Source organism: Misgurnus anguillicaudatus, chromosome 24, assembly GCF_027580225.2.
Source record: "Misgurnus anguillicaudatus chromosome 24, ASM2758022v2, whole genome shotgun sequence".
NCBI classification, from domain to species: domain Eukaryota; kingdom Metazoa; phylum Chordata; class Actinopteri; order Cypriniformes; family Cobitidae; genus Misgurnus; species Misgurnus anguillicaudatus.
Window position 1 is genome coordinate 20,093,990 of NC_073360.2, and position 26,319 is coordinate 20,120,308.

General features: G+C 37.0%; 2 protein-coding genes across 4 annotated transcripts in view; both read left to right on the forward strand.

Annotated features, from left to right (window-relative positions):
- Positions 1-26,319, forward strand: part of grik4 (glutamate receptor, ionotropic, kainate 4) — a 548,585-nt gene that overhangs the window by 117,154 nt on the left and 405,112 nt on the right. The window lies entirely within an intron of this gene.
- LOC141361436 (uncharacterized) lies at positions 13,298-20,533 on the forward strand. The gene is made up of 4 exons (XM_073862701.1): positions 13,298-13,484; positions 15,082-15,216; positions 15,597-15,762; positions 19,660-20,533. Exons 1-4 carry the CDS (start codon positions 13,407-13,409, stop codon positions 20,133-20,135), a joined length of 855 nt encoding a protein of 284 aa, XP_073718802.1. The 5' UTR covers positions 13,298-13,406; the 3' UTR covers positions 20,136-20,533.

Consider the following 26,319-nt stretch of genomic DNA (forward strand, 5'->3'; position numbering starts at 1 on the left):
AAAATATATATTCCCTAATATTTAATATAGGCTATAGGGAATTGCACGCAACATACATGCTTTTTTTCCAAAAAATATTATAAAAAGGCTTTAATTTAAACATAAATAAAGGCTTTTTATAATATTTTTTGAAATACGAAGAGTGTTTCTGTTTGTTTAATGGTCTGACTAGTTGCTGAAACTGAACTCTTAAACAAATACCTCGTCAAAAATAGTAAATGTTTGGGTTCCTATGTAATCTACGTGTTGTTTACTTTGCTTGTTATATAAATAAACTACTTTAAAACGACTTTGTTGTTATTTATTCTTCGTAGAGTTTACCGGAAGTTACGTGTTGACCTTGAAAGCCACGTGTTTATGTTGTTACTGCTGAAACCGTCTATACCAAAGAGCACCTTAAATTTTTTCTAAATAATTTCTTCTGCTATTTCTGAGCACTTTGGATTTTTCCTGATTTCATGATACTTTTTTTATTTTGTTTTTAATGACCCTCCCTAACCCACCCCACAATAAAGTGACTCTCTTGGCACGCAGGTTACCCACGGGGCCCGCAGGTTATGAGACGACCCGTGCGTCACTTATGCATAGTAAGTCGCTTTGGATAAAAGCATCTGCCAAATGCATAAATGTAAATGTAATGCACCTTAACGTTGGTGCTTTAAGTGGAGTATCGCTTTAAGAAACCATAACGGTTTTGAGAAAACCATAAAAAAGTGTTCCTTTCACATATGGAAATAACATGCTTGCGAATTCACTATAGCTGTAAGGAATATTTTATTTAATCCAGGAAACCTTTGTGTTATTAAGGTTTCACCCTTATTTCAGATGTGAAAAATACGAACAATACAAATTATACAGCTAATGTGTATAACAAAAATAAATCTCTACATTTAAATAATATATGTGATATTACTTTAGAGCAGAATTTCTATCACCAATGAAAAACCTGAAGTAAATCTGGCTGACCACAGACAATGCTTTGAATATATTATTGCTACGCAATAAGTATTTTACGAGGGGTGCTAATTCGTATTTGTACATCTCCTGTGGCGTCGGGGCTAGGGGTGGGGGTGCATTATTTTTTCTTATATAATAAATAATCATACGTTGTTATATGATTCGCTTCGTATGAATTCATACGAATTAGCCAACTCGTAAAATGCAAATGATTTCCCATGAGATCAGGCTAGTTATTGTTACTCTTCCACACATACTCTGTCAGTCAAGGTAAAAATCGCAGTGAACCCATCAACATGCACCATCCACAGTGTATTAAGATTTCTTCCTCATTAATGATGAGGACTGACTGAGATACTCAACTAATTTTATTCCCGCTCCCCACATCAGGCTCTTCCCTCACTTGAAGACTCTCTAATTCCTCCTTTAAGATGAGATTCGGAGGAGTGGCATCCAACTCTAATCATTTCCAATCCATCTGTCTTTCTCGTCATGAAGTACCTTCCCACACATTTCTTTCCCTAGTTTATACTGTACCATCCACAAACCCTTCTTTGCATTAATATCCATTTTTATTCCCCTTCATACATCTTGAGTGACAAAACTCTCAGCAGTCATTAATAAAAAGGATTGTGGTTGCTTTCTTTATAGATAAGCTTCTATTGTGGAGCATTTAATGGCAAACACCAATAATTAAAACCATACACGAATCAAAACCTGTTCCTAAAGTTGTGCATTTATCTCAAGCTTACTGACATTTTGTTTTGTCACATCCTCAACACATTTCCCTGCAAATTGGTTTTGCTGTTGGCTCTAGATGTCAGATAACAACAGATGAGGTTTTTGAATGCTACAATTTGACGTTTGAATTAACAGCGGTGCTGATATTTAATCCAATCCCTCGTGATTCCCGTTGAGAGGTGATGCCGCCCCAGTTCATGAAGGTCCACCTATGCTGCTTAATAAAGTTTCACATCCTCCTTTAGGTAAATTCATCTTTTGTATCTAAAACAGGCTGAAACAGGAAGTAGTGTAGATGCGAGAGCAGCAATTTTCTGTGAAATTGCATGTGGCAGTGCAATTTCCATCCGAAGTGGTGTGTCCGTGCAGCTCGCCATTTAATTTTCACTTATGATTGAAAAAGATTTCTCAGTCTGCACGGAAACCATTCTGCCAGGATTAACTGACTGAATGTGGCACCATTTTTAACTCACGGTAAATATGCTGGAGCTCATTGGAGATTGTCATTGCTCAGGGATAGATGGGAGGACAGTGGTGCCTCTCCGCGGTGGTCTGTCCATGTTTTGTCTTTCGCGTGACATTTGTTTGCGGCTTCTTAGCGGCACGAAAACAACACGACCCATCTGCCGGCGCAGATACATGATCGACACCCCCGTTTCCCTTTCTGGGGTTTGGGGTGTACGACAAAAAGAAGAAAGGAAAGATGACACGACAGCATCTCATTATCCACTAAATACCAACAGATTAATTACAATGACAATGACAGATGGCTCATTAGCAGATCATCCAGAGAGGATTCTGGGAAAAAACCCACAGGTACAGAATCTTATGCACCGTGTAGGGATCTCTGTAAGGATCAAGCTGGTAATTTACAATTTTACATGGCTTTGTGGCTCTATGAAGGTATTAAAAGGATTAAACTATTCCTTTAATAACAGTCAGCCTGTTTATCTTAAAGACTTCATGAATGTTTGTAACAAATCTTACTGCAGATCTGACTCCATTGATGTGTTTTATCTTTTATCCGCACACAAGTGCGATAAACAAAGTGTGCGGTTAGCGAGAAAACATTAAACCCGTGAAAATAAAGAGCTATAAAGGTCAGCTCAGTTTTTGTTGACTTTATTGCACACGGAGCAATTTCAGTATCAATTGAATCAGCTGTCATGCTGTCCTATACTCTTCGTTCCTTCCCACACAGGTGTTTACCTGTCATTGCGGTGTATTTTGACATGGCATGAGAGTCTAGGATTTGTGAGCATATTGAATGGCGGAGCTGCTAATAGAATTGTATAAATATAAAATATAATTGTGAGGTCATGAAGGATTCCAAGATTCATTACAGGACGATTCTGTTTGACTTGAGTGGACCTCCTACGCTGCCCAACACAAACAAGATTTGACCTTCTCTTTCAATACGAGCCACTGCACCAGTGCTTCCTAACACCTTTGCTTTTCCAACACATCCATCCACATTACATGTTATTGAAATTCTCTGGTTAGCATAGCAAAAGTTAAACCCATCAGATTTAAGTCAGGGTTTGTAAAACAGAGGAACTGACACTTTGTACAGAACAAAGAAACAATTGTAAAGGTACTTGCAGATGAAAGGTTAGATGAGTCTGCCTCCATTGCATTGATTCCACTTAAAGATGTTTTAATGAATACTTTGTTTAATGCCTCATTAGAACAGTGACGGCTGGTGACTGCTCTTCCGAGGGGCGCAACTCAAAATATGTGTTCGGAGTGTCTTGTGTGTTGATCGTGTTTTCAAAATATGTGTTTATTGCGTTATGTGAACCATGTGTATCACGAGTTTTGTCAAAATAAGTGCACATGCGTCAAAACCTTTTATGATTAAAAAGACGCTCACTTTCACAAAATGCATGCAAGACACTCCCTTAACAATAAAGGATTACGCACGAGATATCTGGCGAACGCGAGCGTCTTTTTTTATCATTAACCAGTCTGCAGCAGGCACTTATTTTGACAAGACACTTGATGCACATAGGATTACTTGACGTGCCAAACACATTTTGAAATGACAAACCACACACGTGTCGGGCTATATACATGTTGTGATGAACTTCGCATTGTGCCCCCTCGAAAAAAGAAGTCACCGGCCGCCACTGCATTAGAATACATTTTTATGTATACCATCTTTAATACAATCTTTAATGTTGTAAATACAACAGTTAACATATATTGGAAAAAAGTTCTTTAGTCTCTCAAACGGCAAGAAATTATTCTTTTGAGAACCATTGACTAGACAACATAATCTCACGGAAAGTTGTTATAGTCACGAAAAATTTGATGAATTTATCTGTGTCCATGGCACAAAATTCAGCCTTTTTCATGGCTTAAGCACGAATTTCTTTTTCGTGTCACTCGCAAGTATTTTCATAAAAAGTTTTTCGTGTCCGAGGCACGACTTTCTTTTTCGTGTCATGTTATGTATTGTTTTCTTATTTTCCCCCCGCTATTTTTAAATCATTGTCACTTGGGGTTAGATTTGGGTTAGGATGTACTTTTATGTATTGGTTTCAGTGCGAGTGACACGATAAAGACAGTCATGCTTAAGGCACGAAAAAAAGCTGATTTTCTTGCCATGGACACAAATAAATTAATCAAGTTTTTTGTGACTATAGACCCTTTTACTCTTTGTACACAATGATGACGTGGCAGCGTATGCGCGTGCATTTAGGCAATGGAAATATGGCAAGAATCAGCAGTGAAGCAACACAGACAGAGAAAGTTATTTTAAAAAGTTAACTTTATCAACTTTTTCAACACAGCTACCAGATCCGTGTACTATAGTGGAGTTGATAAAAGACGTTAGCAGAGGGCCAAAAATAAAGTTGCCAGATACATATATACGTGTATTCGTGCAACCAAACGCAACAACCAGTTCCAGAAGCATTCGAAACACCACACACGCTGGCAACAACTGCTGGTCAAATTAGTCTAAAAGCAACAAGATCCATCCAAACATTTTACAGTTCTACAAAATAATAGCAAGACATTTCTAAAAAATGTTTTTATGAAAAAATAATTATTTAACTTAATTAAGCCATAATTAAAAGTGTTTTACGTGTTTTTAGTTTTATTTAGGGCATACAAATCATTAAAAACACACTCTGAAACCAATGATTCGAAACAAAAGATTTGTAACTGTTTCGAAGCCTCATGAAGCGGTTTTTCGAAAGCAACTATCACTAACAGTAAGAGTGTATTCTCTCATATTTCTGAATTTGCAGCGAATTATCTGCGCTATATGCATTATACAATAAAACTACTCACATTTACAAAAGGGCTCATACTAATTCAACAACACTGATGAGAAGAAAAACAGCAGTGAGGGTTCAATGTAAATGTATAGTGATTTTGTCAGACGATGTCGCGTTTATAAATCAAGATTTTAGCCGCAGTTAAACTAACAACTGGTTGGATTAAACATGAGGTGTCGTGTTTAGTCACTATCTAATAGTCTACTTGTTTTATGTCTGAACAGATAATATGTAAAAAATAGCATTCAGTTGTTAAAATGCAAAGATCAAAGAGTAGAAGCTAAACATATTTCAGGTGAAAAAACAAACGCAAACAGGACGTAATGATGTCATGTATATGCTAATTAGTCATCACCGCCACAGTCTCTCAAAATCCTTTGGGAAACACTGCTGAGCATCAAAAAGTGATGTGAAATGCACAACAAAAAGTGATGCTATAGGAGGGGATACCCTGTGCGTTAAAAAAGTGCCTAGCGGTACCTTTATCATCGTCTTAGTGATGCAAATGCGTGTCCCCATGCTTAGTTTTTGAGGAATTGGGAGTAAGAATGTGTTTTTATTTTAAAAGCTTTGTTAGTTTGTATAATTTTGTAGTTGTCATATGTGTTCGCTGCAAGCAATTTTGGCTAAAACAAGACAAAATATGGGCTGCCAGTGAAAGTCTAATAGACGTCTAACCATAGCTCAAGAATAGACTTGTGTATACTTTTATAACATGTAAAAGAAATGAAACCAAACGCCTTGAACACCTGTTGACTTACTTTGCTTACTTGATGGAATATTGCATCTCTAAGTTATTATGGCAAAAATGGCATGTAACCAAATTCAAGGTTATTTAGGGTAAAAGTGGGTTACTCATAGCCGAACTACATTGGGTCTATAGTTTGCTTCATTTCATCGTCTCGGTTTTTGCTCGCTGAGTTACTTACTTAGCATATTGGTACTACTATACCAAGAATAAATCCTACATCACAGCATTCCCTAATGCTTGGTTCCTATGCAGCCTGATGGTTAATGAATGCAACAATATTCTGTGAATTACTGTCCTTGATTCATTCAAATTGTTGCCATAGAGCATAACAGATGATGATACGGTCATTCAAACAGTCCATCTGTAAAGACTATGACACAAAAACCTTACAGGAGTGATGGAGGACAGCTTGTGATTGTTGACGGAACAGGAGCGTGTCTCAAGCTGACTCAAAATCACACGCACGGCGTGACTTCAACAGGACATCTGAACACGCACCGATGGTGACTGATGCATTTTGTGTGCCTTTCTAAACTTTATGAAGGTCACAGGCACAGATAAGTCACACATTTGTTGATTAACTAATCTCATAAAAGAATGAACTGTGTGAGGTCTGTTGTTAGCAATGCATCACAGTCACAAACTTTTAATGAAGTCCATTTGTATTTGTGATGGCTGTTCTCTCATGCTTCATGACCTCATAGACGGACACGTTTGGTTGCCATGGTAAACGCTTCATGCGAGTCTAGGAAAACATTACCAGGCTTTAGATGGGATTTATATGGCTTAATTAATCGTAATCACATGCAAATTTAAGTGGTTAAACAGTAATTGCTTAAAAAGTTAATTGAGAACGATTGAGGCTTCATGAGCACCTCTGAGCGAACTTTTGGTCATTGTGAAATGAATAACATTCTTGATTTACTCCTGTGAACAGGATCAACATGGGATTCATCATCATTTTTAGCTCTATGTCCTGTCCACCATCACATTTAGGAAATAATGCTTAAATACAGTGTGACAGCGAAAGATAATAGAGATTTAGGCCATAAACGTGAGCATTCATATCTGTCTTCAATCATTTTCGAGTGATATTGCCTTTCGCTCTGCTTGAACACATTTTATATCACATCATCCATCTGCCTTTGATAGGGCAATTGATTATTTGATAAAAGGATTTAATTTACAAATTAGTATGGAAATTTAAAGAAGTAAGCTGCTTCATTTTAAGAATAGTTTAGAATGGATGATATAACCAATTTAGTTTTTTAGCACACAGTCCACTGAGACTAATTTGGATTTATCTGTCGGATGCCATTTCCAAATGCTCCCTGCTAATGGTAATACAAAATGCAGCAATCCAATTCCCCAGCATATATGACAAATAAGACAAATATGGCATTATGGGGCCAAAGAAAAACCTCTCATTTGTCGGTCACTGTCTGGTGAACCCCTGCCATTATAAAATATTGCTGGAAGCTTCGTGCGATCTTAAAGCTCATGAGCTTAACCCTGTGGACACACAAACCTGGGTTCGGTCCTCACCGCAACAAATGTCCCTCAGTTTGGCTTTTACCTTTAACTTTTGCCATTAAGGAAAGCAGACATCTTAAGGCTCACACACTAATGCTTTTGACCATCTGTCCACAGTAAGAAGTACTGAGGCATAATGGGATGCTGATTGCTCAGAAATTTAATTTTGCTTATAGCACATGCTTAAATACAGGATGAAAGAAGGTACACAGCAAAATCTCCAGTGCTAAATGTACACTGCTGGTGTTTATACGAGTACCACCAGACGAGTACATTTAACACTGTGTGACAACCTATGCTAACACTCCCCTCTCTTTATATTCTTCTTTTATTGATATTTTGTCACAACTGTTTGAACTTTACCTTTTCGGGCAACTAAGGGTAACACTTTTGGCAGCTGGGTCACGTTCCCTGGCAACCTTGTTGCTTCTCTTCCTCTTTTCTAGGCCATGGGGTCACTATTATTAGAGGTTGTCCTACTGTACAGCCAGACTTTCTTACTAGCACTCTCTCCCATCCTGTAGAGCCCGACCGATATATTGGCATGACGATATTAGGCATTTTCCAAACTATCGGTATCGGCATTCATAATGGCCAATAAATGCAACCTGATCTCACAAAATACGTGAAATAGTCACGCATTATTTTGCTCAGTTTTGCGTGACATTGTCACGTATTTCCACCATATTACGTGCCCCTCGAATTGGTTACTCAACTGTTTTTCCTATTTTCTTACAATTGTCGCTTCGGTTTGGGGTTAGAACAACTTTCTGTGAAATGACATCCTTACCCACACCCAACTCTAACCCTAACGTCAGGCGACGATGGTTTAAAAAGCATACAATTTTTTTTTATAAACCAATACATTAAGTGACATCGTAACACAAACAGCAAATCTAACCCCAAACCGAAGCGACAATTGTTTAAAAATAGGAAAAACAGTTGAGTAACCAATACGTGAAACTGTCACGGAAAAGAAAGTCGTGTCAGGGGCACGCAATATGGTGGAAATATGTGACAATGTCACGCAAAACTGAGCAAAATAATGCGTGACTATTTCACAGAATTTTGTGAGATCAGGTAGGATAAATGAATATATAAAAAAAAGGACAAAACAGCCTTCAACCATGTCATGAGTGTTGCAGTTGTACAGAGGGCACTCTACAACCTCCCTGTTGGCAACACTCGTGTATAACACGTCACGCATCCTGCAACCTGCTGATTCAGCAAGAGTCAGGCAGAGAGAACAACGGTTAAGTGAGTTCCTGGTGAGTTGGTCACGAGAAAATAAAAGAAAGTTTTTTTTAAAATGGATTATCATATTATTAAATTAAAACTAATAACTACAAATAACTAATGTTAGGGAAATCTGTTAATGTTTTGTTGCGTGTTTCTGAAATAAATAAAAAATAAAATTATCGGCCGATATATCGGAATATCGGATTTTAAAACCAACAAACATTTGTATCTTTATCGGTCGGGCGCTACTGTCATTCTCATAATAGTAACTCTGTCGTCCAGAAATTGTGCTGTATTCATGTATTTGATTCGTATCTACTGGAGTTCAAAACAATATTGAGGCAGACACTAAATTTAACATTATAGAGTTGAAGTATTGCATTAAAGGGATAGTTCACCCAATACTGAAAATTCTCATTTTCACTCTTATGTTGTTACAAACCTGTATAAATGTATTGGTTCTGATAAACATGAGCCCTATTCACTTCAATTGTATTATTTTTTCCTACTAAGTGAATGTGGCTCATGATCGGTTTGGTTACAAACATTCCTCAAAAATGTTTACAGGCTTGTAACAAAATAAGTATGGTGACCATACGTGCCATTTTACTCGTACACGTCCTGGCCAGGATTTCGGAAGTGTCCTCCGGAAGTCGCATTTGTCGACTGCATACGTCATCAAGGTTCATATCTTAGGTTTTATTTCAGAAACAACCGTTATATTTCATGGTAAGAATGAAATTTATATGTCAATAAATGTACATTTTATAATGTTTTAAATGAAATGTGAGAACCTCGATGACGTATGCGGTCAACAAATGCAACTTCCGAAGGACGCACCCGAAATCCGGGCCAGGACGTGTCCTGAGAAAATGATGACAGAGGTTTTATTTTTTGGTGAACTATCCCTTTAAAAGTGAAATGTGTCATTTTTGCAACACTAGGAACATCAATGCAATAGTAAAAATAAAAAGCTTTCAAATGCTTTTTCTGGGTGCTTTCTTTAAGTACCTGTAAGTAAGTAAGTAAGTTTTTCCACTTGTTTTTGTATCAAAGATAGATGTTATTTTCCTTCAAGAATCAAACTTTCCCTAGTTGTAATTGCAACCAAACTCTCGTGATCGTATAACAAATTCCTGTTTTCGTGTGATTATCATGTATTGGTTACTCAACTCTTTTGTCCTATTTTCTTTCCATTGACGCTTTGATTTAGGGTTAGATTTACATAAAATGACATCCCTGCCAAAACCCAACTCTAACCTTAACGCCAGGTGACATACAGTATAAGAAATAAATCAGAATAAATGGTATAAACCAATATATAAAGTGACATTCTAATGCAAGCACCAAATCTAACCCTAAACCGAAGCGACAATGGTTTAAAAATAGGAAAAAGCAGCTGGGTAACCAATACGTGATAATCACACGAAAACAGGAATTTGTTATACGATCACAAAAAAAAGGTGGAAATTCGTGATAATATCACCAAAAAAGAATAAAAAAATTACATGACTATATCACAAAATCTTGTGAGACTGGGTAGCTCGGTTTGTGCTTGCTGGGAAAGAAAGATGGCAAGCATGAGCATAATATATTATTTAAAAAAGACTCTAATTCATATCAATTAAATGCCAAATTTTTCTAATGTGATGAAAACATTTTCTCCATCCATAGATAATGTAATCCAGATGTTTATAAATTAAAAATCTTCCCATTTTCTACTGTGGTGACAATAAATAGATTTTAATGGCAGCAGATGCTCGAGGAACGTTTTGTTTCTGTTTAACATTTTCTGGATGCACTTTTCCAGACGGTTTATTTTTGTATTTATTTCGGGTTTGTGTGGCATCCAGCATATTGTTTCTGTTCATACTGTATGGGCCTATTTGCAATTCCTCTGTGTGTGTGTGCATGGTTTGGTTGTTTGTGTGGGGCTTAAAATCTGTCATTTTTCTCCGGCTCTACTCTTACCTCTTTTTTCCTTAGCACTTTGATGTTCTCTTCACAAACTTACATCACCACCTGCATGCAGGCTCCGTATTTCATCAGCGTCTGTGTCTTGCTCTCTTTTCAGACCAGCTCGGCTCTTAATAGTCGTACCTGAAGCGGCCACACAGCCCCAATAGCTCCTTATATAAATAATGTGAATAAAATCTACTCAAGCTGATGTTAATGGTCAGACTATGTTCCTGTAGCTCAATTGGTAGAACATTAAGTTAGTCATACAAAAGGTCATCCGTTCGATTCCCAAGAAACACACATACTGACAAAATGTATACCTTGTAATGCACAGTATGCTGCTTTGGATAAAAGCATCTGGCAAATGCATAAACTGACTGCAGCACATAGAAAGGTGAAGAGCACTGTCTGCTCACTAAGACTGATGGGTCACTGAACACTCCCTCACTCTCTCTTTAATCATCTTGTCACCTTCTCATTTCCATTAACCTCCATTTGTTTTGAATCAGCATCATCAATTACACAGTTTATATGTTAGTCGACACGATCCTCTGTTCATTTAAATTCTTGCAAGCACATGAGGAAGTTTGCAATTTGTCAGATGCGACAGAAGGGATTTGAGTTTAAATCTGTGGCATTACATATAGATTAATTTTTTCTGTTTCTGCTTTACTCGTGTGGAAGCTTCACTTTTTATTTAGCAATGCAAAATAATACATCTAAATATTTGACATACACAAAACACAGGCATTTTACATGCACATATTGTTTATGCTCACATAATTTAAATGCTTAACATTTCGTTTATTATTTACTTTGAGGCATTTCTAAAAAAAAGACATGGTGAAAATGTAACTTGGCATGCTTGCTATTTACTGATAACACTTTGAAATATTTGCTATTTAGATTCTGAATAACCAAAAAAAATTACTACTTCAAAAAATAAAAAAGTTTATTATAGTGGATCTTAAAAGATCTTGAATAGTTGCTAAGATGTGATCTTTTCTGTGAAATTCAGCCTGAAGTCTCTTAATCTAAGGATGAGACTAAAAGCATCATGTCAGTGGGAACCACTGTTGCCTCATAGCAAGAAGGTTTCCGGTTCAAGCCTTGTCTGGGTCAGGATGTCTTTCTGTGTGGGGTTTGCATGTCCTACCTGTGTCAGTATGGGTTTACTTTGTGTACTACGGTTTTCCCCCACAGCCCAAAAACATACAGTACAGATTAGGTGAATGGAGATGGTAAATTACTCTTCACCATTTTGTGTGTGTGTAGATTAACTTGTATAGATTAACTGGTTCACAACATTATAATATACAACCATATGCTGGAATAGTGTTAATAAATAAATGTTGAAAGTGCTTAACTTTTTATTTTCCAAGTTATTTTTAAATATTTAAATCAAATTATTCAATATATTTATATACTAAGGTGTTATACTAATTATTATTCTCAAGACTGTTACTAGGAAACACTTTTGCTCAGAGCTCACACTGTAAAGCAATGCAGCATTTTTGTCAAATCCACATATATTTTTATGTTACTTTAAAGGTATAGCGGAAAATATTATTTCTTTTTCCAGGTGGATCATCATGACTATTGGACATCCCAGTTGTCAATCATTCTGATGATATGTTTATGTAAGGCCGTCGTACGTGCTCGTCCCTAGGTTCGCTTTCTGCACATGCGCCCTTTCAGGTGTATATGTGCAACCCGTTCTCATCAATATGCGTATAAATAACACGACTTTACACTTTCAAATTGCGTGTAATGTATACGCCAAATCCCATTTTTGCGTGCATATGATACGCCAATCCTTTCCATTCACTTTAATGCAGCGCAAATGCGTCTAAATACCACGCATCATCTTTAACGGAATTGACGTCACCAGCAGAGCTCAGTTCACTAATAGAGGATTTCACCTGATGCGCGTCCATTTTTAAACAGGTGGGTAACAATAATGCTATTTTTGTTACTAGATCACTTTGTTAACGTTAGCATTTTATTTATTTAATCGCTCCTGCATCACGCGAATGTTGTCGTTTTTTTTTTAAACGGCAGCGTATGCTTTTAAAGGAGTTGTTACTGGAACAGTGGGTTGCTCGATTAGCACAGCTGGTTGCTAATGCTGTATATAAACCTCTTGCAATTGGTAAAAAAAAATAATAAAACAAAAACAGCCTTTAATCATACTGTGACTTGGGTCTTTAGGTTTTTGACATGGCTGTTGACAGCACCGACTGATATAGTTTTTTAATGTAGTCTAAGCACGGCACGTGGACTCCTAACCCAGATTAATTAAAAATTTTGTGCACGACATTGTGTTTTACTAAAATATATCGCGTCTGCAGAAAAAAAACTAATGTTAAATGCTATTTACGGGCCGCTGTGGTGTCCCAGTAATCGGTGTATCGATGGGTGCTGACACCAGGTCGGTATTTGGGATCATACGGCCAACTACATTCACTATATAAGCCGATCTGAGATCTGTCGCTAACACAGGCACGTTGGTATAATGCAGGCAGGCAGTACTAGTTGCTTGCAGATGCACGATGCAGTACAGTTGTTTCTAATGTCAGCAGAGTGAGTGAGTGAGTGAGTGAGTGAGTGAATATATTAACGTTAGTTAAGCACAATTTATTCTAAAGTCTAAAGAAGATAAACTAACCAGTGTTAAGGGATCAAGCCTGACATTACTCTGCTGTGTTCCCATTTTTTAGTACTTTCAAAATAGTTATTGGTAATGTCACAACAACATCATCTGTCCTTAAGAATACATATTTCTATTATATATGTGATAGAAGTAAAGGACTAGTAAGCCAATGTTTCTAATGTATTGCATAGTAATTATTCAATGAGTGCAGAAATTACTATTTTAATGTAGTACTGTAATAATTTATCTTATTTACCCAAACTACCAACCTTTTTTTGTAGTAAAAATGCCAGGTGGATCAACAATTCGGCAGTGCCCCCATTGCCTGCAAAAAATAAATTGTGCCAACCGAAAATGCACCAAGGTAAGTAATGTACAATAGGCTGTACTGTCTAATTGTTAAAGCGCCTATTATAGATGGCTTCAGTGTTAATAACATAAACAACCCGCATTTTTGCCCCAAACATAACTTCTGGTAGACTTCTGCAAAGAATCAATAACAACAGTGTCCCTAAAGAGTAGATTTTTTTTAAAACAACAATATAAATAACCAGTAAATGACCTTAATTTAAATAATAGCTAAAGCGTATCAACCATTACACTAAGCTCATGTCACTGTGTCTCCCCTCATCTTTAGGAAACCTAAACATTTTTATTTTCCACAAGGTATTCATTCCAGAGGTCAGTTTGGTTGCTAGACAGACTGATAAACAAACATAGATCAGAAGTTATCTTTTGGCCAGCTACATAACCACGGCAACATGCTTGCACCTAATGAAACAATCATAGTTCTGCGTAGGACCTACGGCTTAAGCTATGCATCAGTTTTTATTCATACTTCTGCATTGTTGCTAGTAGGTAGGGATTGGCGATAAATTGCATACAATATTATGCGCATCTCATCAGTAAAGCTGGTTCCTTTATTAGTAGTAAATTGCCATCACCTGTTATTCAGATGGAGCAGCATTTACTACACAAAGCCATAGTTCACTGACAAGCTGAGCCGTATGGCATACATATCGCAGGGGATACATCCGCAATAATTAATGCGAAATTGCCCCGATTGTCAATTAACTTCGGCTTTATGTAGAATGCTGCTCCATCTAAATAGCAGGTGATGGCGATTTACTACTAACCAAGGAACAGGCTTTACTGACAAAATGCGCATGCAATTTATCGCCCATCCCTACTAGTAGGCAATGTCCATGGTAGGGCTGCACGATAATGCGATTGTCATACGCATCTTGAAAGTAAAGCAGATTCCTTAATTAGTAGTAAATCACCATCATCTGAATTCAGATTAACCGGCATTTACTACACAAAGCCGTTGTTCACTAACAAGCTGCGCTATATCGCATTCATTATCACAAGCGATTATATGTCCACGATGATGAGTGTGAAATTGCCCCCATCGCATGCAATTTATCATGCATTCCTTGTCCATGCGTATATTAAAGTTTCAAGGCAAAATCAAGTGTATAATTAATAAGTGTAGTTGTGAAAACTTTAAGATTGTGGTTGGACCATTATAAGAAAAGCAGTGTTAATGTAGTGAACAAAGAAACTCAAAGTTAAGATAATGTCATTAGCTTATTCATGTTTTTTAAAATATATAAGAAAATGGCATCATCTTAACTATCGCATGCAATAATGACAACTTAACAAATAATGTTTGTGGCCAGATAATGGATATTCATATTTTCTATTGAAATATGGATAACTAACTAACTTGGTTTCTAGCACCAGGACTTTAATATTATTAAAACATGCCGGTGCGTTGACTCAGCTGCATATTTAGTCTGTCTGTTCAATAATTGCATTCACTTGGTATCCAAGTCATTATTTAGGCCCTTGTTTATAAGTGCTAGAAAATCATCAGTGCTTGATCAACTGGACCATAGTTTAGAACCTTTTTTGCTTATCACCCCCCCTTGCTCTCTCTGTTTCTCTTCCTAACTCAGTGTGGGAAGCTGCTAGAAATTAAGTCCAGGCAGACGGCCCGTATGAAGTCGTTCCGGGCCAGAGCCAAGGAATGGGCACAACAAGTGAAGAAGTCTCGCAATCAGGCCAAAATATTTGATAACAGTGCCCTGCTGGTAATATGCATTTGCCTTTCTCTTTTGGTCCGAAATTACAGGTTCCTGTCAACATTACAGAAATAAAGAATTTAATTTACATGTGCAGGGAAACAACAACTATTGTAATGTCTTTTAGTTGTTTGTCATGATGTCCTCAAACCAACTGCATTTGTAATATTTTAGATAATAATGAGCTAGTTTAAATTTACTATCAAAGCAACATACAGAATTTAACCCTGTCTGTACACATGGCCTCTTTATCCAAAGGAAATTTGCACTGAGGTTTTTCTTTTGGTTCTTGTATGTTGTATAATAATAATAATAATAATGTGTTTCTTGCCATGTAAGCCTGCTTTGGAAATCTGTCTGTGTTTGCTTATATGCTTTTCTTTGTTAAGGTGGAGAAACTAAAGGCCCTTGGGTACTTTCCCCTCCTGCTGTGGGGAAAGTACAGACCACAAAACAAAAAGTGGATTGCCCAGCTCCAGTGCCCCTTTGAGCTGCCACTGGTAGCCCATGCGGTCCTGGAGAAGATCCTTTGCCTTTTTGAAGGTTTGTTAGAAGGTACGTCACATCCCACATTAGTACATTCATGACACTATTGGGGGGGGGGGGGTTACATTAGCAGTTTTGGTGCGTACCTGGGTCCATGTTACGTCAGAGTTCCCGTCTGAAAAGGGTGGTCTGGGGTACGGTTTGTGTTGACTGCGGTACGTTATCCTGCTGATATAAACACAATCCATCTAAATTACGGAAGTGGACCATTATTAATGACGCATGCAATCCACCCCAGAGTCTATTGCTGTCTAGGTGCGAGAATGACGTGCTGTAAACATAATTTCTGTTAATTTTCTGCTTGCTTCTGTAATCGCACACTTGCTTCTGTAATGGACAGCACACTTTCTTTTGTACAATTGGCAGCAGACAGATGCAAGTGTGTTTCTGTATTTGTTCTTTTATAAAAACCAAAGGTCCAAATAAAGAACAATGAGGATATACGTACAACTTCATTTTGGTAATTTCTCTTACATAGTAGGCTTGTCGCGATAGTCGGTCTAACGGTGATTACCAGTGCTTCAGCCTCTCAGTCCTTTACTGTCGTTTTAATATTTTCTTGTAATTAAATCATTTAGTTTCGTTAGAGAGAGCAAACACTTACAACTGAATGTGTCTGCTGTCTGAGGGGGCTTTGTGCCCAGCTGCACTGCTTCCTGAACTTCGGCCGGCTCCTTGTTTCCTGTCTGCCATTGTTGGGCGGACTGATCGATCCAGGTGTGTCTGATTATTGTTGTTGTGACTACTGAGGTCGGGCACACCTGGATTGATCAGTTTGTCCAATAATGGCAGACAGGAAACAAGGAGCTGGCTGAAGTTTAGGAAGTAGTGCAGCTGGGCATAAAGCCTATTCAGCAGAGCTGAACGAGCGTCACATCATGAGCAGCAGGTTTCATTTATTTAATTTATTCCTGTCAGAGTGTGCGAGGCGAGCTGACTAACCAGACAATGGCAGAAGCCGCGTGCTTACTTGTTTTTGTTATAATATACATATATGATGTTTAATATAAGCGAGTCCGTTGTGTTTTTCAGTAAGAAAAATCTTAAACCCATCATTCAAGCAGGGCTTTATGGAGTAGTAGCCAGTTGCTCTGCTTGGCACTGGTGGGTTCTGTGAGAATTGCCTGCGCACATTGACTCAACTTAAACCAGCTGTTGCACTCGCATGGCACGCAAATTCATACGTGATTTAACGCAGCGTACGCAAGCGCTGCATTTAAACAGTTGCGTAATTCAAAAGTGAAAGTAAAATGCGCACTTCTGCATGCGCATTTATAAGCCCCCTCCCACCCAGTGAGACCGGTATCACCGGGTTTGTCACGTGCTGATTAACCGGTGGGAAAATTCTGTCACCGCAGCAACCCTATTGCATAGTCTAGCAACATCAGTTAACGGCTGCAGCTTGATGATGCAAGTGTCCCCAAAGCTATCGGACCTAATATGAAACCACCCTAAGATTGATCTTGCATTGTGTACCTATCCAGATAGATCAGGGGTCCGTTCTTCGTACGTCGCTTAATACAGCCGGGATCAAATGAGACATCTGAGATGTTTAGATCTCACTAATTATGATCTCAATTATTTGGTTCTTTGAACACCACTGCTGTTGATGATTAGTATGGCAGGATTGAAATATCTGAGATCACTGCGCGTTCATGCACTGCAAGAAAAGGCAAAACATATCGATAGTAGAAACATTTTTTTAACCCCTGCAGTCTGAGAGCTATTGATGACAGGTTGTGAACTTTTTATGACACTGAATTTAAAAACCCAGTTAAAGCTACTTTTGTACATAAATCACCATAAATAATGTAAAATTTTCTGTAAAAATATAATCTTGATATCTTTACTGTGCTTGTCAAAGATTGAAATTAATGATTGTAATTAAAATTTGATGCTCCTAAAGTACTTTAAGTCTCTTTTAAAAACAGTTAAAATGCTATTTTGTCTGTTTGTAACAGCAACTTAAAAAGCTAAATAAAAACAGGTGGTGGTCCTCCATCTTCATGTGATGTGCGGGCAGGAGTGATGTCTCTAAACTGATTGATTGTGCAGATCATCTCTGGAGCAGTTGCTCTTTCTTAAACCCACAGCCAATGCAACAATTTAATTTCTGATAAATAAAATTCGAATTGTAGTTTATTATAAGATTGTGTTTTCCTCTCTTTTGTGCAGTTGTAGATAATACACCAACACTTTTAGCAGCTCTCAAGAATGTGGTAAATAAAGTATGATGTGCAGTAAGTGAATGTAAATGTTATTCTACATCAAAAGATTAAAAAGTGCAAGTTTCTGAGCAATGCACAGGACAGTAAAGATCTTTAGAGAAACTATATGCAAGTGGTTAAATAAGTTTACTTCAATTGTATTATTCTTAACTGGTTTCTGACTATAGCAATATTAGCAGTATTCCACGTTACCTGAAAGTCCTGTATCTGCTGAGTCTGCACAGAAAAGTGTAATAAAGAAGATAAAGATAAATGAAAAATATGTGCAAAAAACGTATTTGGTTATTTTGGTCATTTTTGCCAGGAAAGGGACAGGGTAACATATTTGTAGACAACGATTTAAAGATAGAACAGATAGAAATTCCTAAACGAAAACTCTTTCATGCATGACATTGTAAGCTACTTGACAATCTAAAGAAAAAACTAAAATAGGAGATTAGTTTATTCAAACGAAAATTATTTCACACTGAGTAATAGTCTTTATTGTACATAACATCTATTAGTGCTGGGTATGATTTATTGCTGTTTTTATTAATGAAAATTCAAACAAATTTAAAATGAATGTGATCAGCATTTGTCTTCTCATTCGTTTAAGAATAATAATCAAAACACCTGTTACACAAAAACAAGTTGCACAAGTTCAGATAAAGAATATTTGTTATATTATATATTTTTTAAATAACATCGCTAAAAGATTTAATTAATCTATCCTTTTTTTATTACGTGTTGAATTTAAAAAGCTCTTTATATTAATCATGCATCTTACGCAGATTGCGCTCGTATAATGGAGAATACGCGACTGCGTCAGACTTTCCGTATCACATCCGCTTAAAAAGGTACAAACTAATCTTGTTTACATGAAATAAGCCTGCTCCCGAGCTTACGGACCTGTTGCTATGACAGCAAGTCTAAAATGAGCTTCGAAGAACCAAATAATCCAAGATCATGCCAAATCGTCAACAATCAAATCCAGCTAACTGAGTTAGCGACATACGAAGAAGGGGCCCCTGATTTAAAGGTGCCGTTTTTCCTGTGTTTTCGAAGCTATGATATTACGGGAAGTAGATGACTGTAGTCCAAACCGCCCATTCTCTGTAATCCTTGAAAAGTGAATTCTGTTAAAGAAAATAAATCGCTTGGCAGTGAATTTTGACCTTAATAATTTTGCAGGTGTTATTTATGATCTAACAGCAACATTACACACTAACTAAAGTTTGAAAAATGGGATCAGGAAAAACGGCATCTTTAAAGGAACAGTATGTAGGATTGTGGCCAAAACTGGTACTGCAATCACAAAACTTGTGGGTAAAACTGGTACTGCAATCACACAACTGGTGGCCAATACACAAAATGACAACATAAACATCAGTTGAGGGCTGCAACTCCACTTTTTAAATGACCATATCCTGGCCGGACCACTGTTGACAGTGATATAAGTATTTGAAATTAAAATGATTTCTTAATGTCTAGTGACGTATCAGGGCCATTTTATGATTAATTGATATAAATTTCTTACATACTGTTCCTTTAAATGTCAGTACAGATATTTTCTAGATAGCTGTTGGTGTGTAATTCTGTTTTCTTTATGTGTTTTGTTGTAAACTTTTTATATTCTTTTTACATTTTAAACCATTTACTGCATATTAAATGTCCTGTTTTGTTTAATATTTTATCGAAGCATGTGATCCTCAAAGTGAGGAGGTGCTGCAGCAAGAGAGGCCGGGAGAAAATGATACAGAAAGAGATGTGATAAATAACGAAGACCAGAGTGGACAGGAGGAGCAACATGAAGTAGAAATTGAAGACCAGAGAGGACAGGAGGAGCAACATGAAGTAGAAATTGAAGACCAGAGAGGACAGGAGGAGCAACATGAAACAGATATCGAAGACCAGAGAGGACAGGAGGAGCAACATGAAATAGGAGAGACTGAGATGACAGACATGCAGGAGATGGAGATAGCACAGGCTCATGAAGACAGAGTAGAGAGTAAGAGAGAGGAAAGAGGAGAGATGGAGGGACAGAAAGAGTATGATGAGCTGAGACAGATGGGGACAGAAGTGATGGAGGCAGATAATGAGAGAGAAAAGACAGAGGAAGTGGGTAAGAAAAAGAGTAAGGCGAAGAAGAAAGAAGTGGCAGCAGCAAACAGGTAAGTGCCATCACAGAATAGAAGATGCAGAGCAATCTCCACAATGTAGAATTTTAGATACAGAATTGTAAGGAGAATGTCTATGTACAAAAAGGAGTAGCACGGCACACTACACAAAAGTCAGACTGTATTTCACAAGTTGCTTTTTAACTTTTTCATACAACATGGAGTTATTTGTATGGCTGCAGTTTGGCATCCAGTGTGTCATAATCCAAGGTGGCCATGCCCAACAGTAGGTGATCAGAGAAAGCGTCAACAGATTGTCCTGCATTGCATTGTACTTGCAAGTATTCACCTGGCTTGCAATTTACACAAGTTTTTGTTTCTCTATACAGGAAGTCAGCAGCTGTCCAAATTTTAAGTAAAAAAAAAGAAAATAGAAGACGGCGAAACAAGGATGATGGTAGGTGATACTACATTTCTAATTAACTCTTTTTGGAGTCAGGTGGTGTATCTTTTGATCTTTGTGGGACATTGTTGATACTTTGCTGTACTCTGTGCTATTTGGTGCTCCGGCATTTTGGAATACTGTGATTCCTGTAACATCCTCTGTGGCACATGGAGATCTGTTGTTGTATGTTTATTACAATAAACAAAGCTAGAATTTCATGGCTCCAACACACTTAACAAAAGCCGGGACAGAGACATGTTTTCAACTTCTCAACACTCTGATTGCCATTCTCTTGATTGTCGTCTTTGTGATGTGTCATACAGATGTGGACAAGCAGCAGGACACTGTGTCTATTAAGCCACGCTGTTGTAGCCCATGCAGGGGGCCTGGCATTGTCCTGCTGAACTAAGCATAAATTTCCTAGTTATTGACTTCTCCACGATGTCTTTCGAAAATCCAATTCATGCCTATGCCTCAACACACATACAACTCACCCATGCCATCACAGATGCTGGCTTTTAACACGCTTTGCTAAAACAATCTGGATGGTCTTTCATCTTTAGCATAGAGAACTTGAAATGTGTATTTCCTGACTTAAATGTAGACTTAAATGACCACAGCACAAGGTTCAACTCTCTTTCTGTCCATCTGAGATGACCTCAGTCCCAAAGAACTTGGTTGTGTTTCTGAATACAATAAATGAATGACATCCTCTTTTGAGTAATATATAGATTCAGGCTGCGTTTCTGGAAGCAGCAGTGTACTGTGTTATGTGATAATGGTTTTTCAAGGTACACCCAAGCCCATGTGTGTCAGAGAAGCATGATGGTTTCTTGGGCAGTGCCAGCCGAGGGCTCGAAGGTCATGCACATTGAACAGTGGTGTCCAACGTTGCGCTTATGCACTGAGAGGTCTCCAAATTCCCTAAATCTTTTCACAATACACAATATTATGTACTGTTGATTTTGAAAGACCTTAAAACTTTCTTTTTGAACTGAATAACAATTTTCCGACAAATTTTGGGGCAAAGGGGAGAACCATGACCCATCCTTGTGTTCAAAGACTGATGCTACTTTTATGTCCAGTCGTTACCTCATCATCTGTTACCAATTAGCCTGCTTATTGTTGAGTCTTCTAAACAGGTGTTACTTCAATATTCTCTGCACATTTAATCTTATTTTAACCCTGTCCCTGTGTGTTGCTGGCATGAAATTCGTTTGTTTGTATTTACAATATACAGGTCAATGCTGGTCAGCAAAACTATTGAAAATCTTTTCTTTTTGTGTAGAAAGATCATTTGTTCACATAAGATCACAGAACAGATTTCTTCTTATTGAATTTTTATCTGGAAATTAATTTGTAGATTACTCTTCACTGTTATTACATTATCTAGCCAGAATTGTGACAATCAGGATGTCTTTGATGATCAATCTTTCTGTGGTATTTTTTGTATTACTGTTACATTAAGCTGTAATGGTTTGTATTTACACAATTTGTTAATTTTTCTTTACAGCTTGCCAGTATCACAGCACATTGGACATTTTCCCAGTCCAGTATGTATCCCGGACACGTGAAAAAAAGGTACGTACCTTTACGCAGAACATTATGTACATCTGTAAGTGCATCAATTGAATTTGATGATTATATGGTGACAGATTTTTAGAGGCTGGGATAATAACAAAATATTTCATTCTGATTAAACCGAATAATTAATTTCTAAATAAAAGTATAACTTTTTGTCTTTTTACCATCTTCCCAAGGGCTGTAAAGAAGTACTTGTCCATTGGCTCCCGTGTCCGTCGTGGTAATGGCAGCTTTCTTGTTTAACTGACTTATGAGTTGTCTTTAATGGGACAATTAAACCTAATTAAAAAGCCTGTCTGATTTGCTATTAACTCTTTATACATGTATGCATTTGACTGATGCTTTTATCCAATGAATCTTACACAAGCTTTACATTTTATCATTATATGTGTTCCCTGGTGCTACCCATGACCTTTTGTGCTACTAACACAATTCTATATTATACAGTAGCACAAATTATTTAAGTTTATGTAATAAGCACCTGAACATTGCAGTTGTTTTTGGGAAGTCAGGCAGGCTGTTAAATTGTGAGGGAATGTGAGGTAAGGGCTTACAGTCAATTTGTAATTTAATATTCAGTAAAAATGGAACAATCTGCTTATCACACAATACAATTAGATACACAATATTAGGTTCATGATTTAATATTACCATGATGCAACATAATAAATATATCTTTTTATTTCTGAGATGCAAATCTTTAACATAAACAACAGTTTAAAATGTCATTACAAATTGTCAGTAATATAATTTGGCTATAAATGTACATGTAACATATAAATGTTCTCTTTAGCTTTCTGCTTTCCCCACCACATTCTGTCAGGAAATTGTGTAGAAGCCTAACAGGATTTGTAAACCATGTCAAATGCTATCGTTATATTTTACACATTTCAGAAATTAAGTGCATAATAATGTGTTTTATTTTGCCATTTCTTTCAGCCAAAAGGTCTGGCCCCCATCTTGGGAACCACAGGAGAATATAAAAATGACACTTTCATAAAAGGTCTGCAATGAAGCTGTAATGTTCTGTTCTGTATTTCTAAATAAAGAATTTCTTTGTTGTTTTAAATAAAGTATTCGTTTATAAATTTCATTTCATTATATGTTGGCAAGGACTTCATACTTTTCAATGCCGTGGGTCAAAGTATGATTATGCTTATACATTATCTTATTGAAAAAGCAGGAAAGATTATTTTTGAGAGAATGTTTTTGACATTTTGGGGCTGTGATAAAGCTGGAGGATGCATACACCCCCTTGTACATTGCACCACAGATTCTTTTTGTTTTGTTTTTTTTGGACAATAACCACTGTTTTTACAATAGCTGCTGTCTAAATAACCTTTAAGAACCTTGTAGTACTCCGTATATAGCCAGTGTTTTGAATAACCTTACAGTTAACAGTAACCATATTACTTTATCTCGGCACATTGTCTTTTGGGGCAAGTTTTCCATGTGTCAATGAAGGTTATTGCTACAATACACTTCATAAAAAATGGAAAGGAACATGCAGGTGTATTTGCAATTTAAAGGTAGGCTACTTTATTGGCATGATTGTGTGTTACAAAAAAAAAAAAAATACAATAAAACAAACATTAAGGTTATGGGTACTACTGTAAATACAATATGAAGAGTTTGGTTCCAAAACGAGATAAAGATATTATGATGTTGTCATGATTTAATTGTGCAACGTTTTAGCTGTTTTTTGTTATGAAGGCTTAAATCAAAACAAACCAACTGTAGTTTGATATTAACTGGAATGCACATTTAAAAAATAGATTTTGAAAAAGTTATCTCGTTTTGGAACCAAACGCTTCATATCATATGATAATATTTTCAATACTAAACAGACTTAAATTTTCACTGCGCAAATGAGAATTAATAAATAAATACGCAATAAATGACAAACAATTATTTGACAGTCATAATCTCCCATGCAAATGTGTGCCACATACAGAAGTTCTAACATAGGCGTTACTCCAGATGTAACATTCCACTAGGCTGCTTTCTAGCGAGAAATGTGAATTGTATTTTCGCAATGTTTGATCAGTGGATGTATATTGTATTTAGTTCTATCTCTAGTAACTTTTTGTCCTTTAAGTCTAGAAATAACAATTTTGTTTTCAGTATTTGGTAGCAGAAAGTTGCGGAAGTACGGTGTGTAGTGGGCGGGGTTTGCTCAATCTTCTGGCTGAAATCGGAAATAATAATAAAATTATATTTACTTTTTGTTAACACGGATCGTCGATATGCAGTCTAATTGCTAGTAAAGCTGTAGGCTAATAGATATATGATATATTTAATTAGTAGATATATTTAGTATATTTTACAACCCACCTTGCAAACCAGAAGAACTACAAATCTAGTGTTGATTTGTATCAAGCTGCATGCTGTGTCAGTAGGGAATTGTAGTTTTTAAAACTAGTGCTTTTTTAGTATTTGGGGTTGTAAAAAATGAGTTGAGAGTATATTCAGTAATTTAGGGGGAATGTGTAAACACACATATGCAATATTATAACATACATTTTATAAAATGTTAATATATTTTAATATATAAGTAACACATACACTGACATACATGCACAATTTGCATTCAAAACTAAGAGGCCCTTACTAAGAAAAAAACACAAAGGGCAAATTGTTAATTAACATATTCTTCCTTCCAACCCCTGTCACTGTGAGAAACTACACACATCATTTCCAGAAAAGTTGGGATTTTTGTGCGTCAGTGCCCACGGCATGGTGAGCTACGTGTGTGTGAAGGTACCATAGGCGCAGAGGCATATTGGGTTTAAAAAACATGTTGCCATAAAGGTGACGTCACTTCACGGGACATCCATGCTTAGTTTAGCAAGACAATGCTAGGCCTTATTTTGCATGGGCTACAACAGCGTGGCTTCATAGACACAGAGTCCATGTGCTTGACTGGCCTGCTGCCAGTCCAGATCTGTCTCCTATTGAGTGTGCATATCAAATCATGAAGAGGAGAATCAGACAATAGCAACCACATACTGTTGAGCAGCTGAGCTTTGTACCAGCAAGAATAAATCAAAATTCCAATTGCAGTGCTTGCACCATTAATATCTTCACTTCCCAAAAGATTAGAGCAAATTATTAAAAGAAAATGGGGTTTGTTTATCAAATCCAGCATTTTTATGTAATTCCAACCAGATGGTAATTCATACAGAACAGGGGTGGGCATTCCTGCTCCTGGAGGGCCACTGTACTGCAAAGTTTAGCCCCAAGCCTATTCAAATACACCTGTATGTTATTTCCAAGCCTTTGATTGGATTTTTCAGGTGTTTTTGATTAGGTTGGAGCTAAACTTTGCAGGACAATGGCCCTCCAGCACCAGCAATACCCAACCCTGCTGTAGAATATAGTTTAGTGGCCAGATAAGTAATGGATTGTTTCATGCTCCCTCTTGTCCAGGCTTCTAATCACACAAACAGGCCTGTCATTACAAGAAAAGCTTATATTAAGCAACAGGAAACTGTCTGAACAGTAGGACTGTGATAAAGAAGTTATGTGTAGCATCTAGGTCAGGGTTCCTTAAATCTTACCCTGGAGGGCCGGAGCACTACAGAGTTTGATCTAGGTGTTCAGATACCAACATCAAATCATACTGTGACCCACAGTATTAAATAGTGAGGTCTCTGCCAACACCTAGCCCTACCAAGCTAATGATGAAACAAATTTATAAATAAATATGCTGTGTTTAATTTACAACATGTATTCAATTCAGTACAATACAACTTTGTTTCCCACATGGCACAGTTTAAAAGGGACCACACTGATGATGCCAACAAACAACAATAAACAATAAGAATCTGATTGGATCTGTAGTCATCTCTTGTATTTGTATCTTTGATTAACCATGTGGATGGATGATAGTGGCCTTCCGAGCCAACCAGCAGGCCACTTCTGACCCATGTCGAAGGCTGATAACCACAGCAATTTAATCAAGTAATCAAGCGGGTGTTGTGAAGTGCTTATCCCCTCCAAACCACCTTAATGGTCATACAAAGCTAGGATTATATGAAGTTGTAGCTTCAATATTCCTCCATTTAAAAAGTTTCCTACATGCATTACTGAAGATAAGAGTTATATGACCTTGTTTCCGCATCTGATTTGTAGCCTATTCCTACCATGGGATTAAGTTGTTATATTTAGAGGGATATTTCTATTAAATTGACTTTTTTCTATTAAATTTACT

Bases quoted from the DNA above. Each gene is read 5' to 3' on its own strand.
- LOC141361436 (XM_073862701.1), top strand. From the start codon at position 13,407: ATGCCAGGTGGATCAACAATTCGGCAGTGCCCCCATTGCCTGCAAAAA. The intron at 15,217-15,596 runs GTAATATGCATT...TTCTTTGTTAAG, and splicing joins TTGATAACAGTGCCCTGCTG to GTGGAGAAACTAAAGGCCCT. The intron at 15,763-19,659 runs GTACGTCACATC...ATTTTATCGAAG, and splicing joins TTTTGAAGGTTTGTTAGAAG to CATGTGATCCTCAAAGTGAG.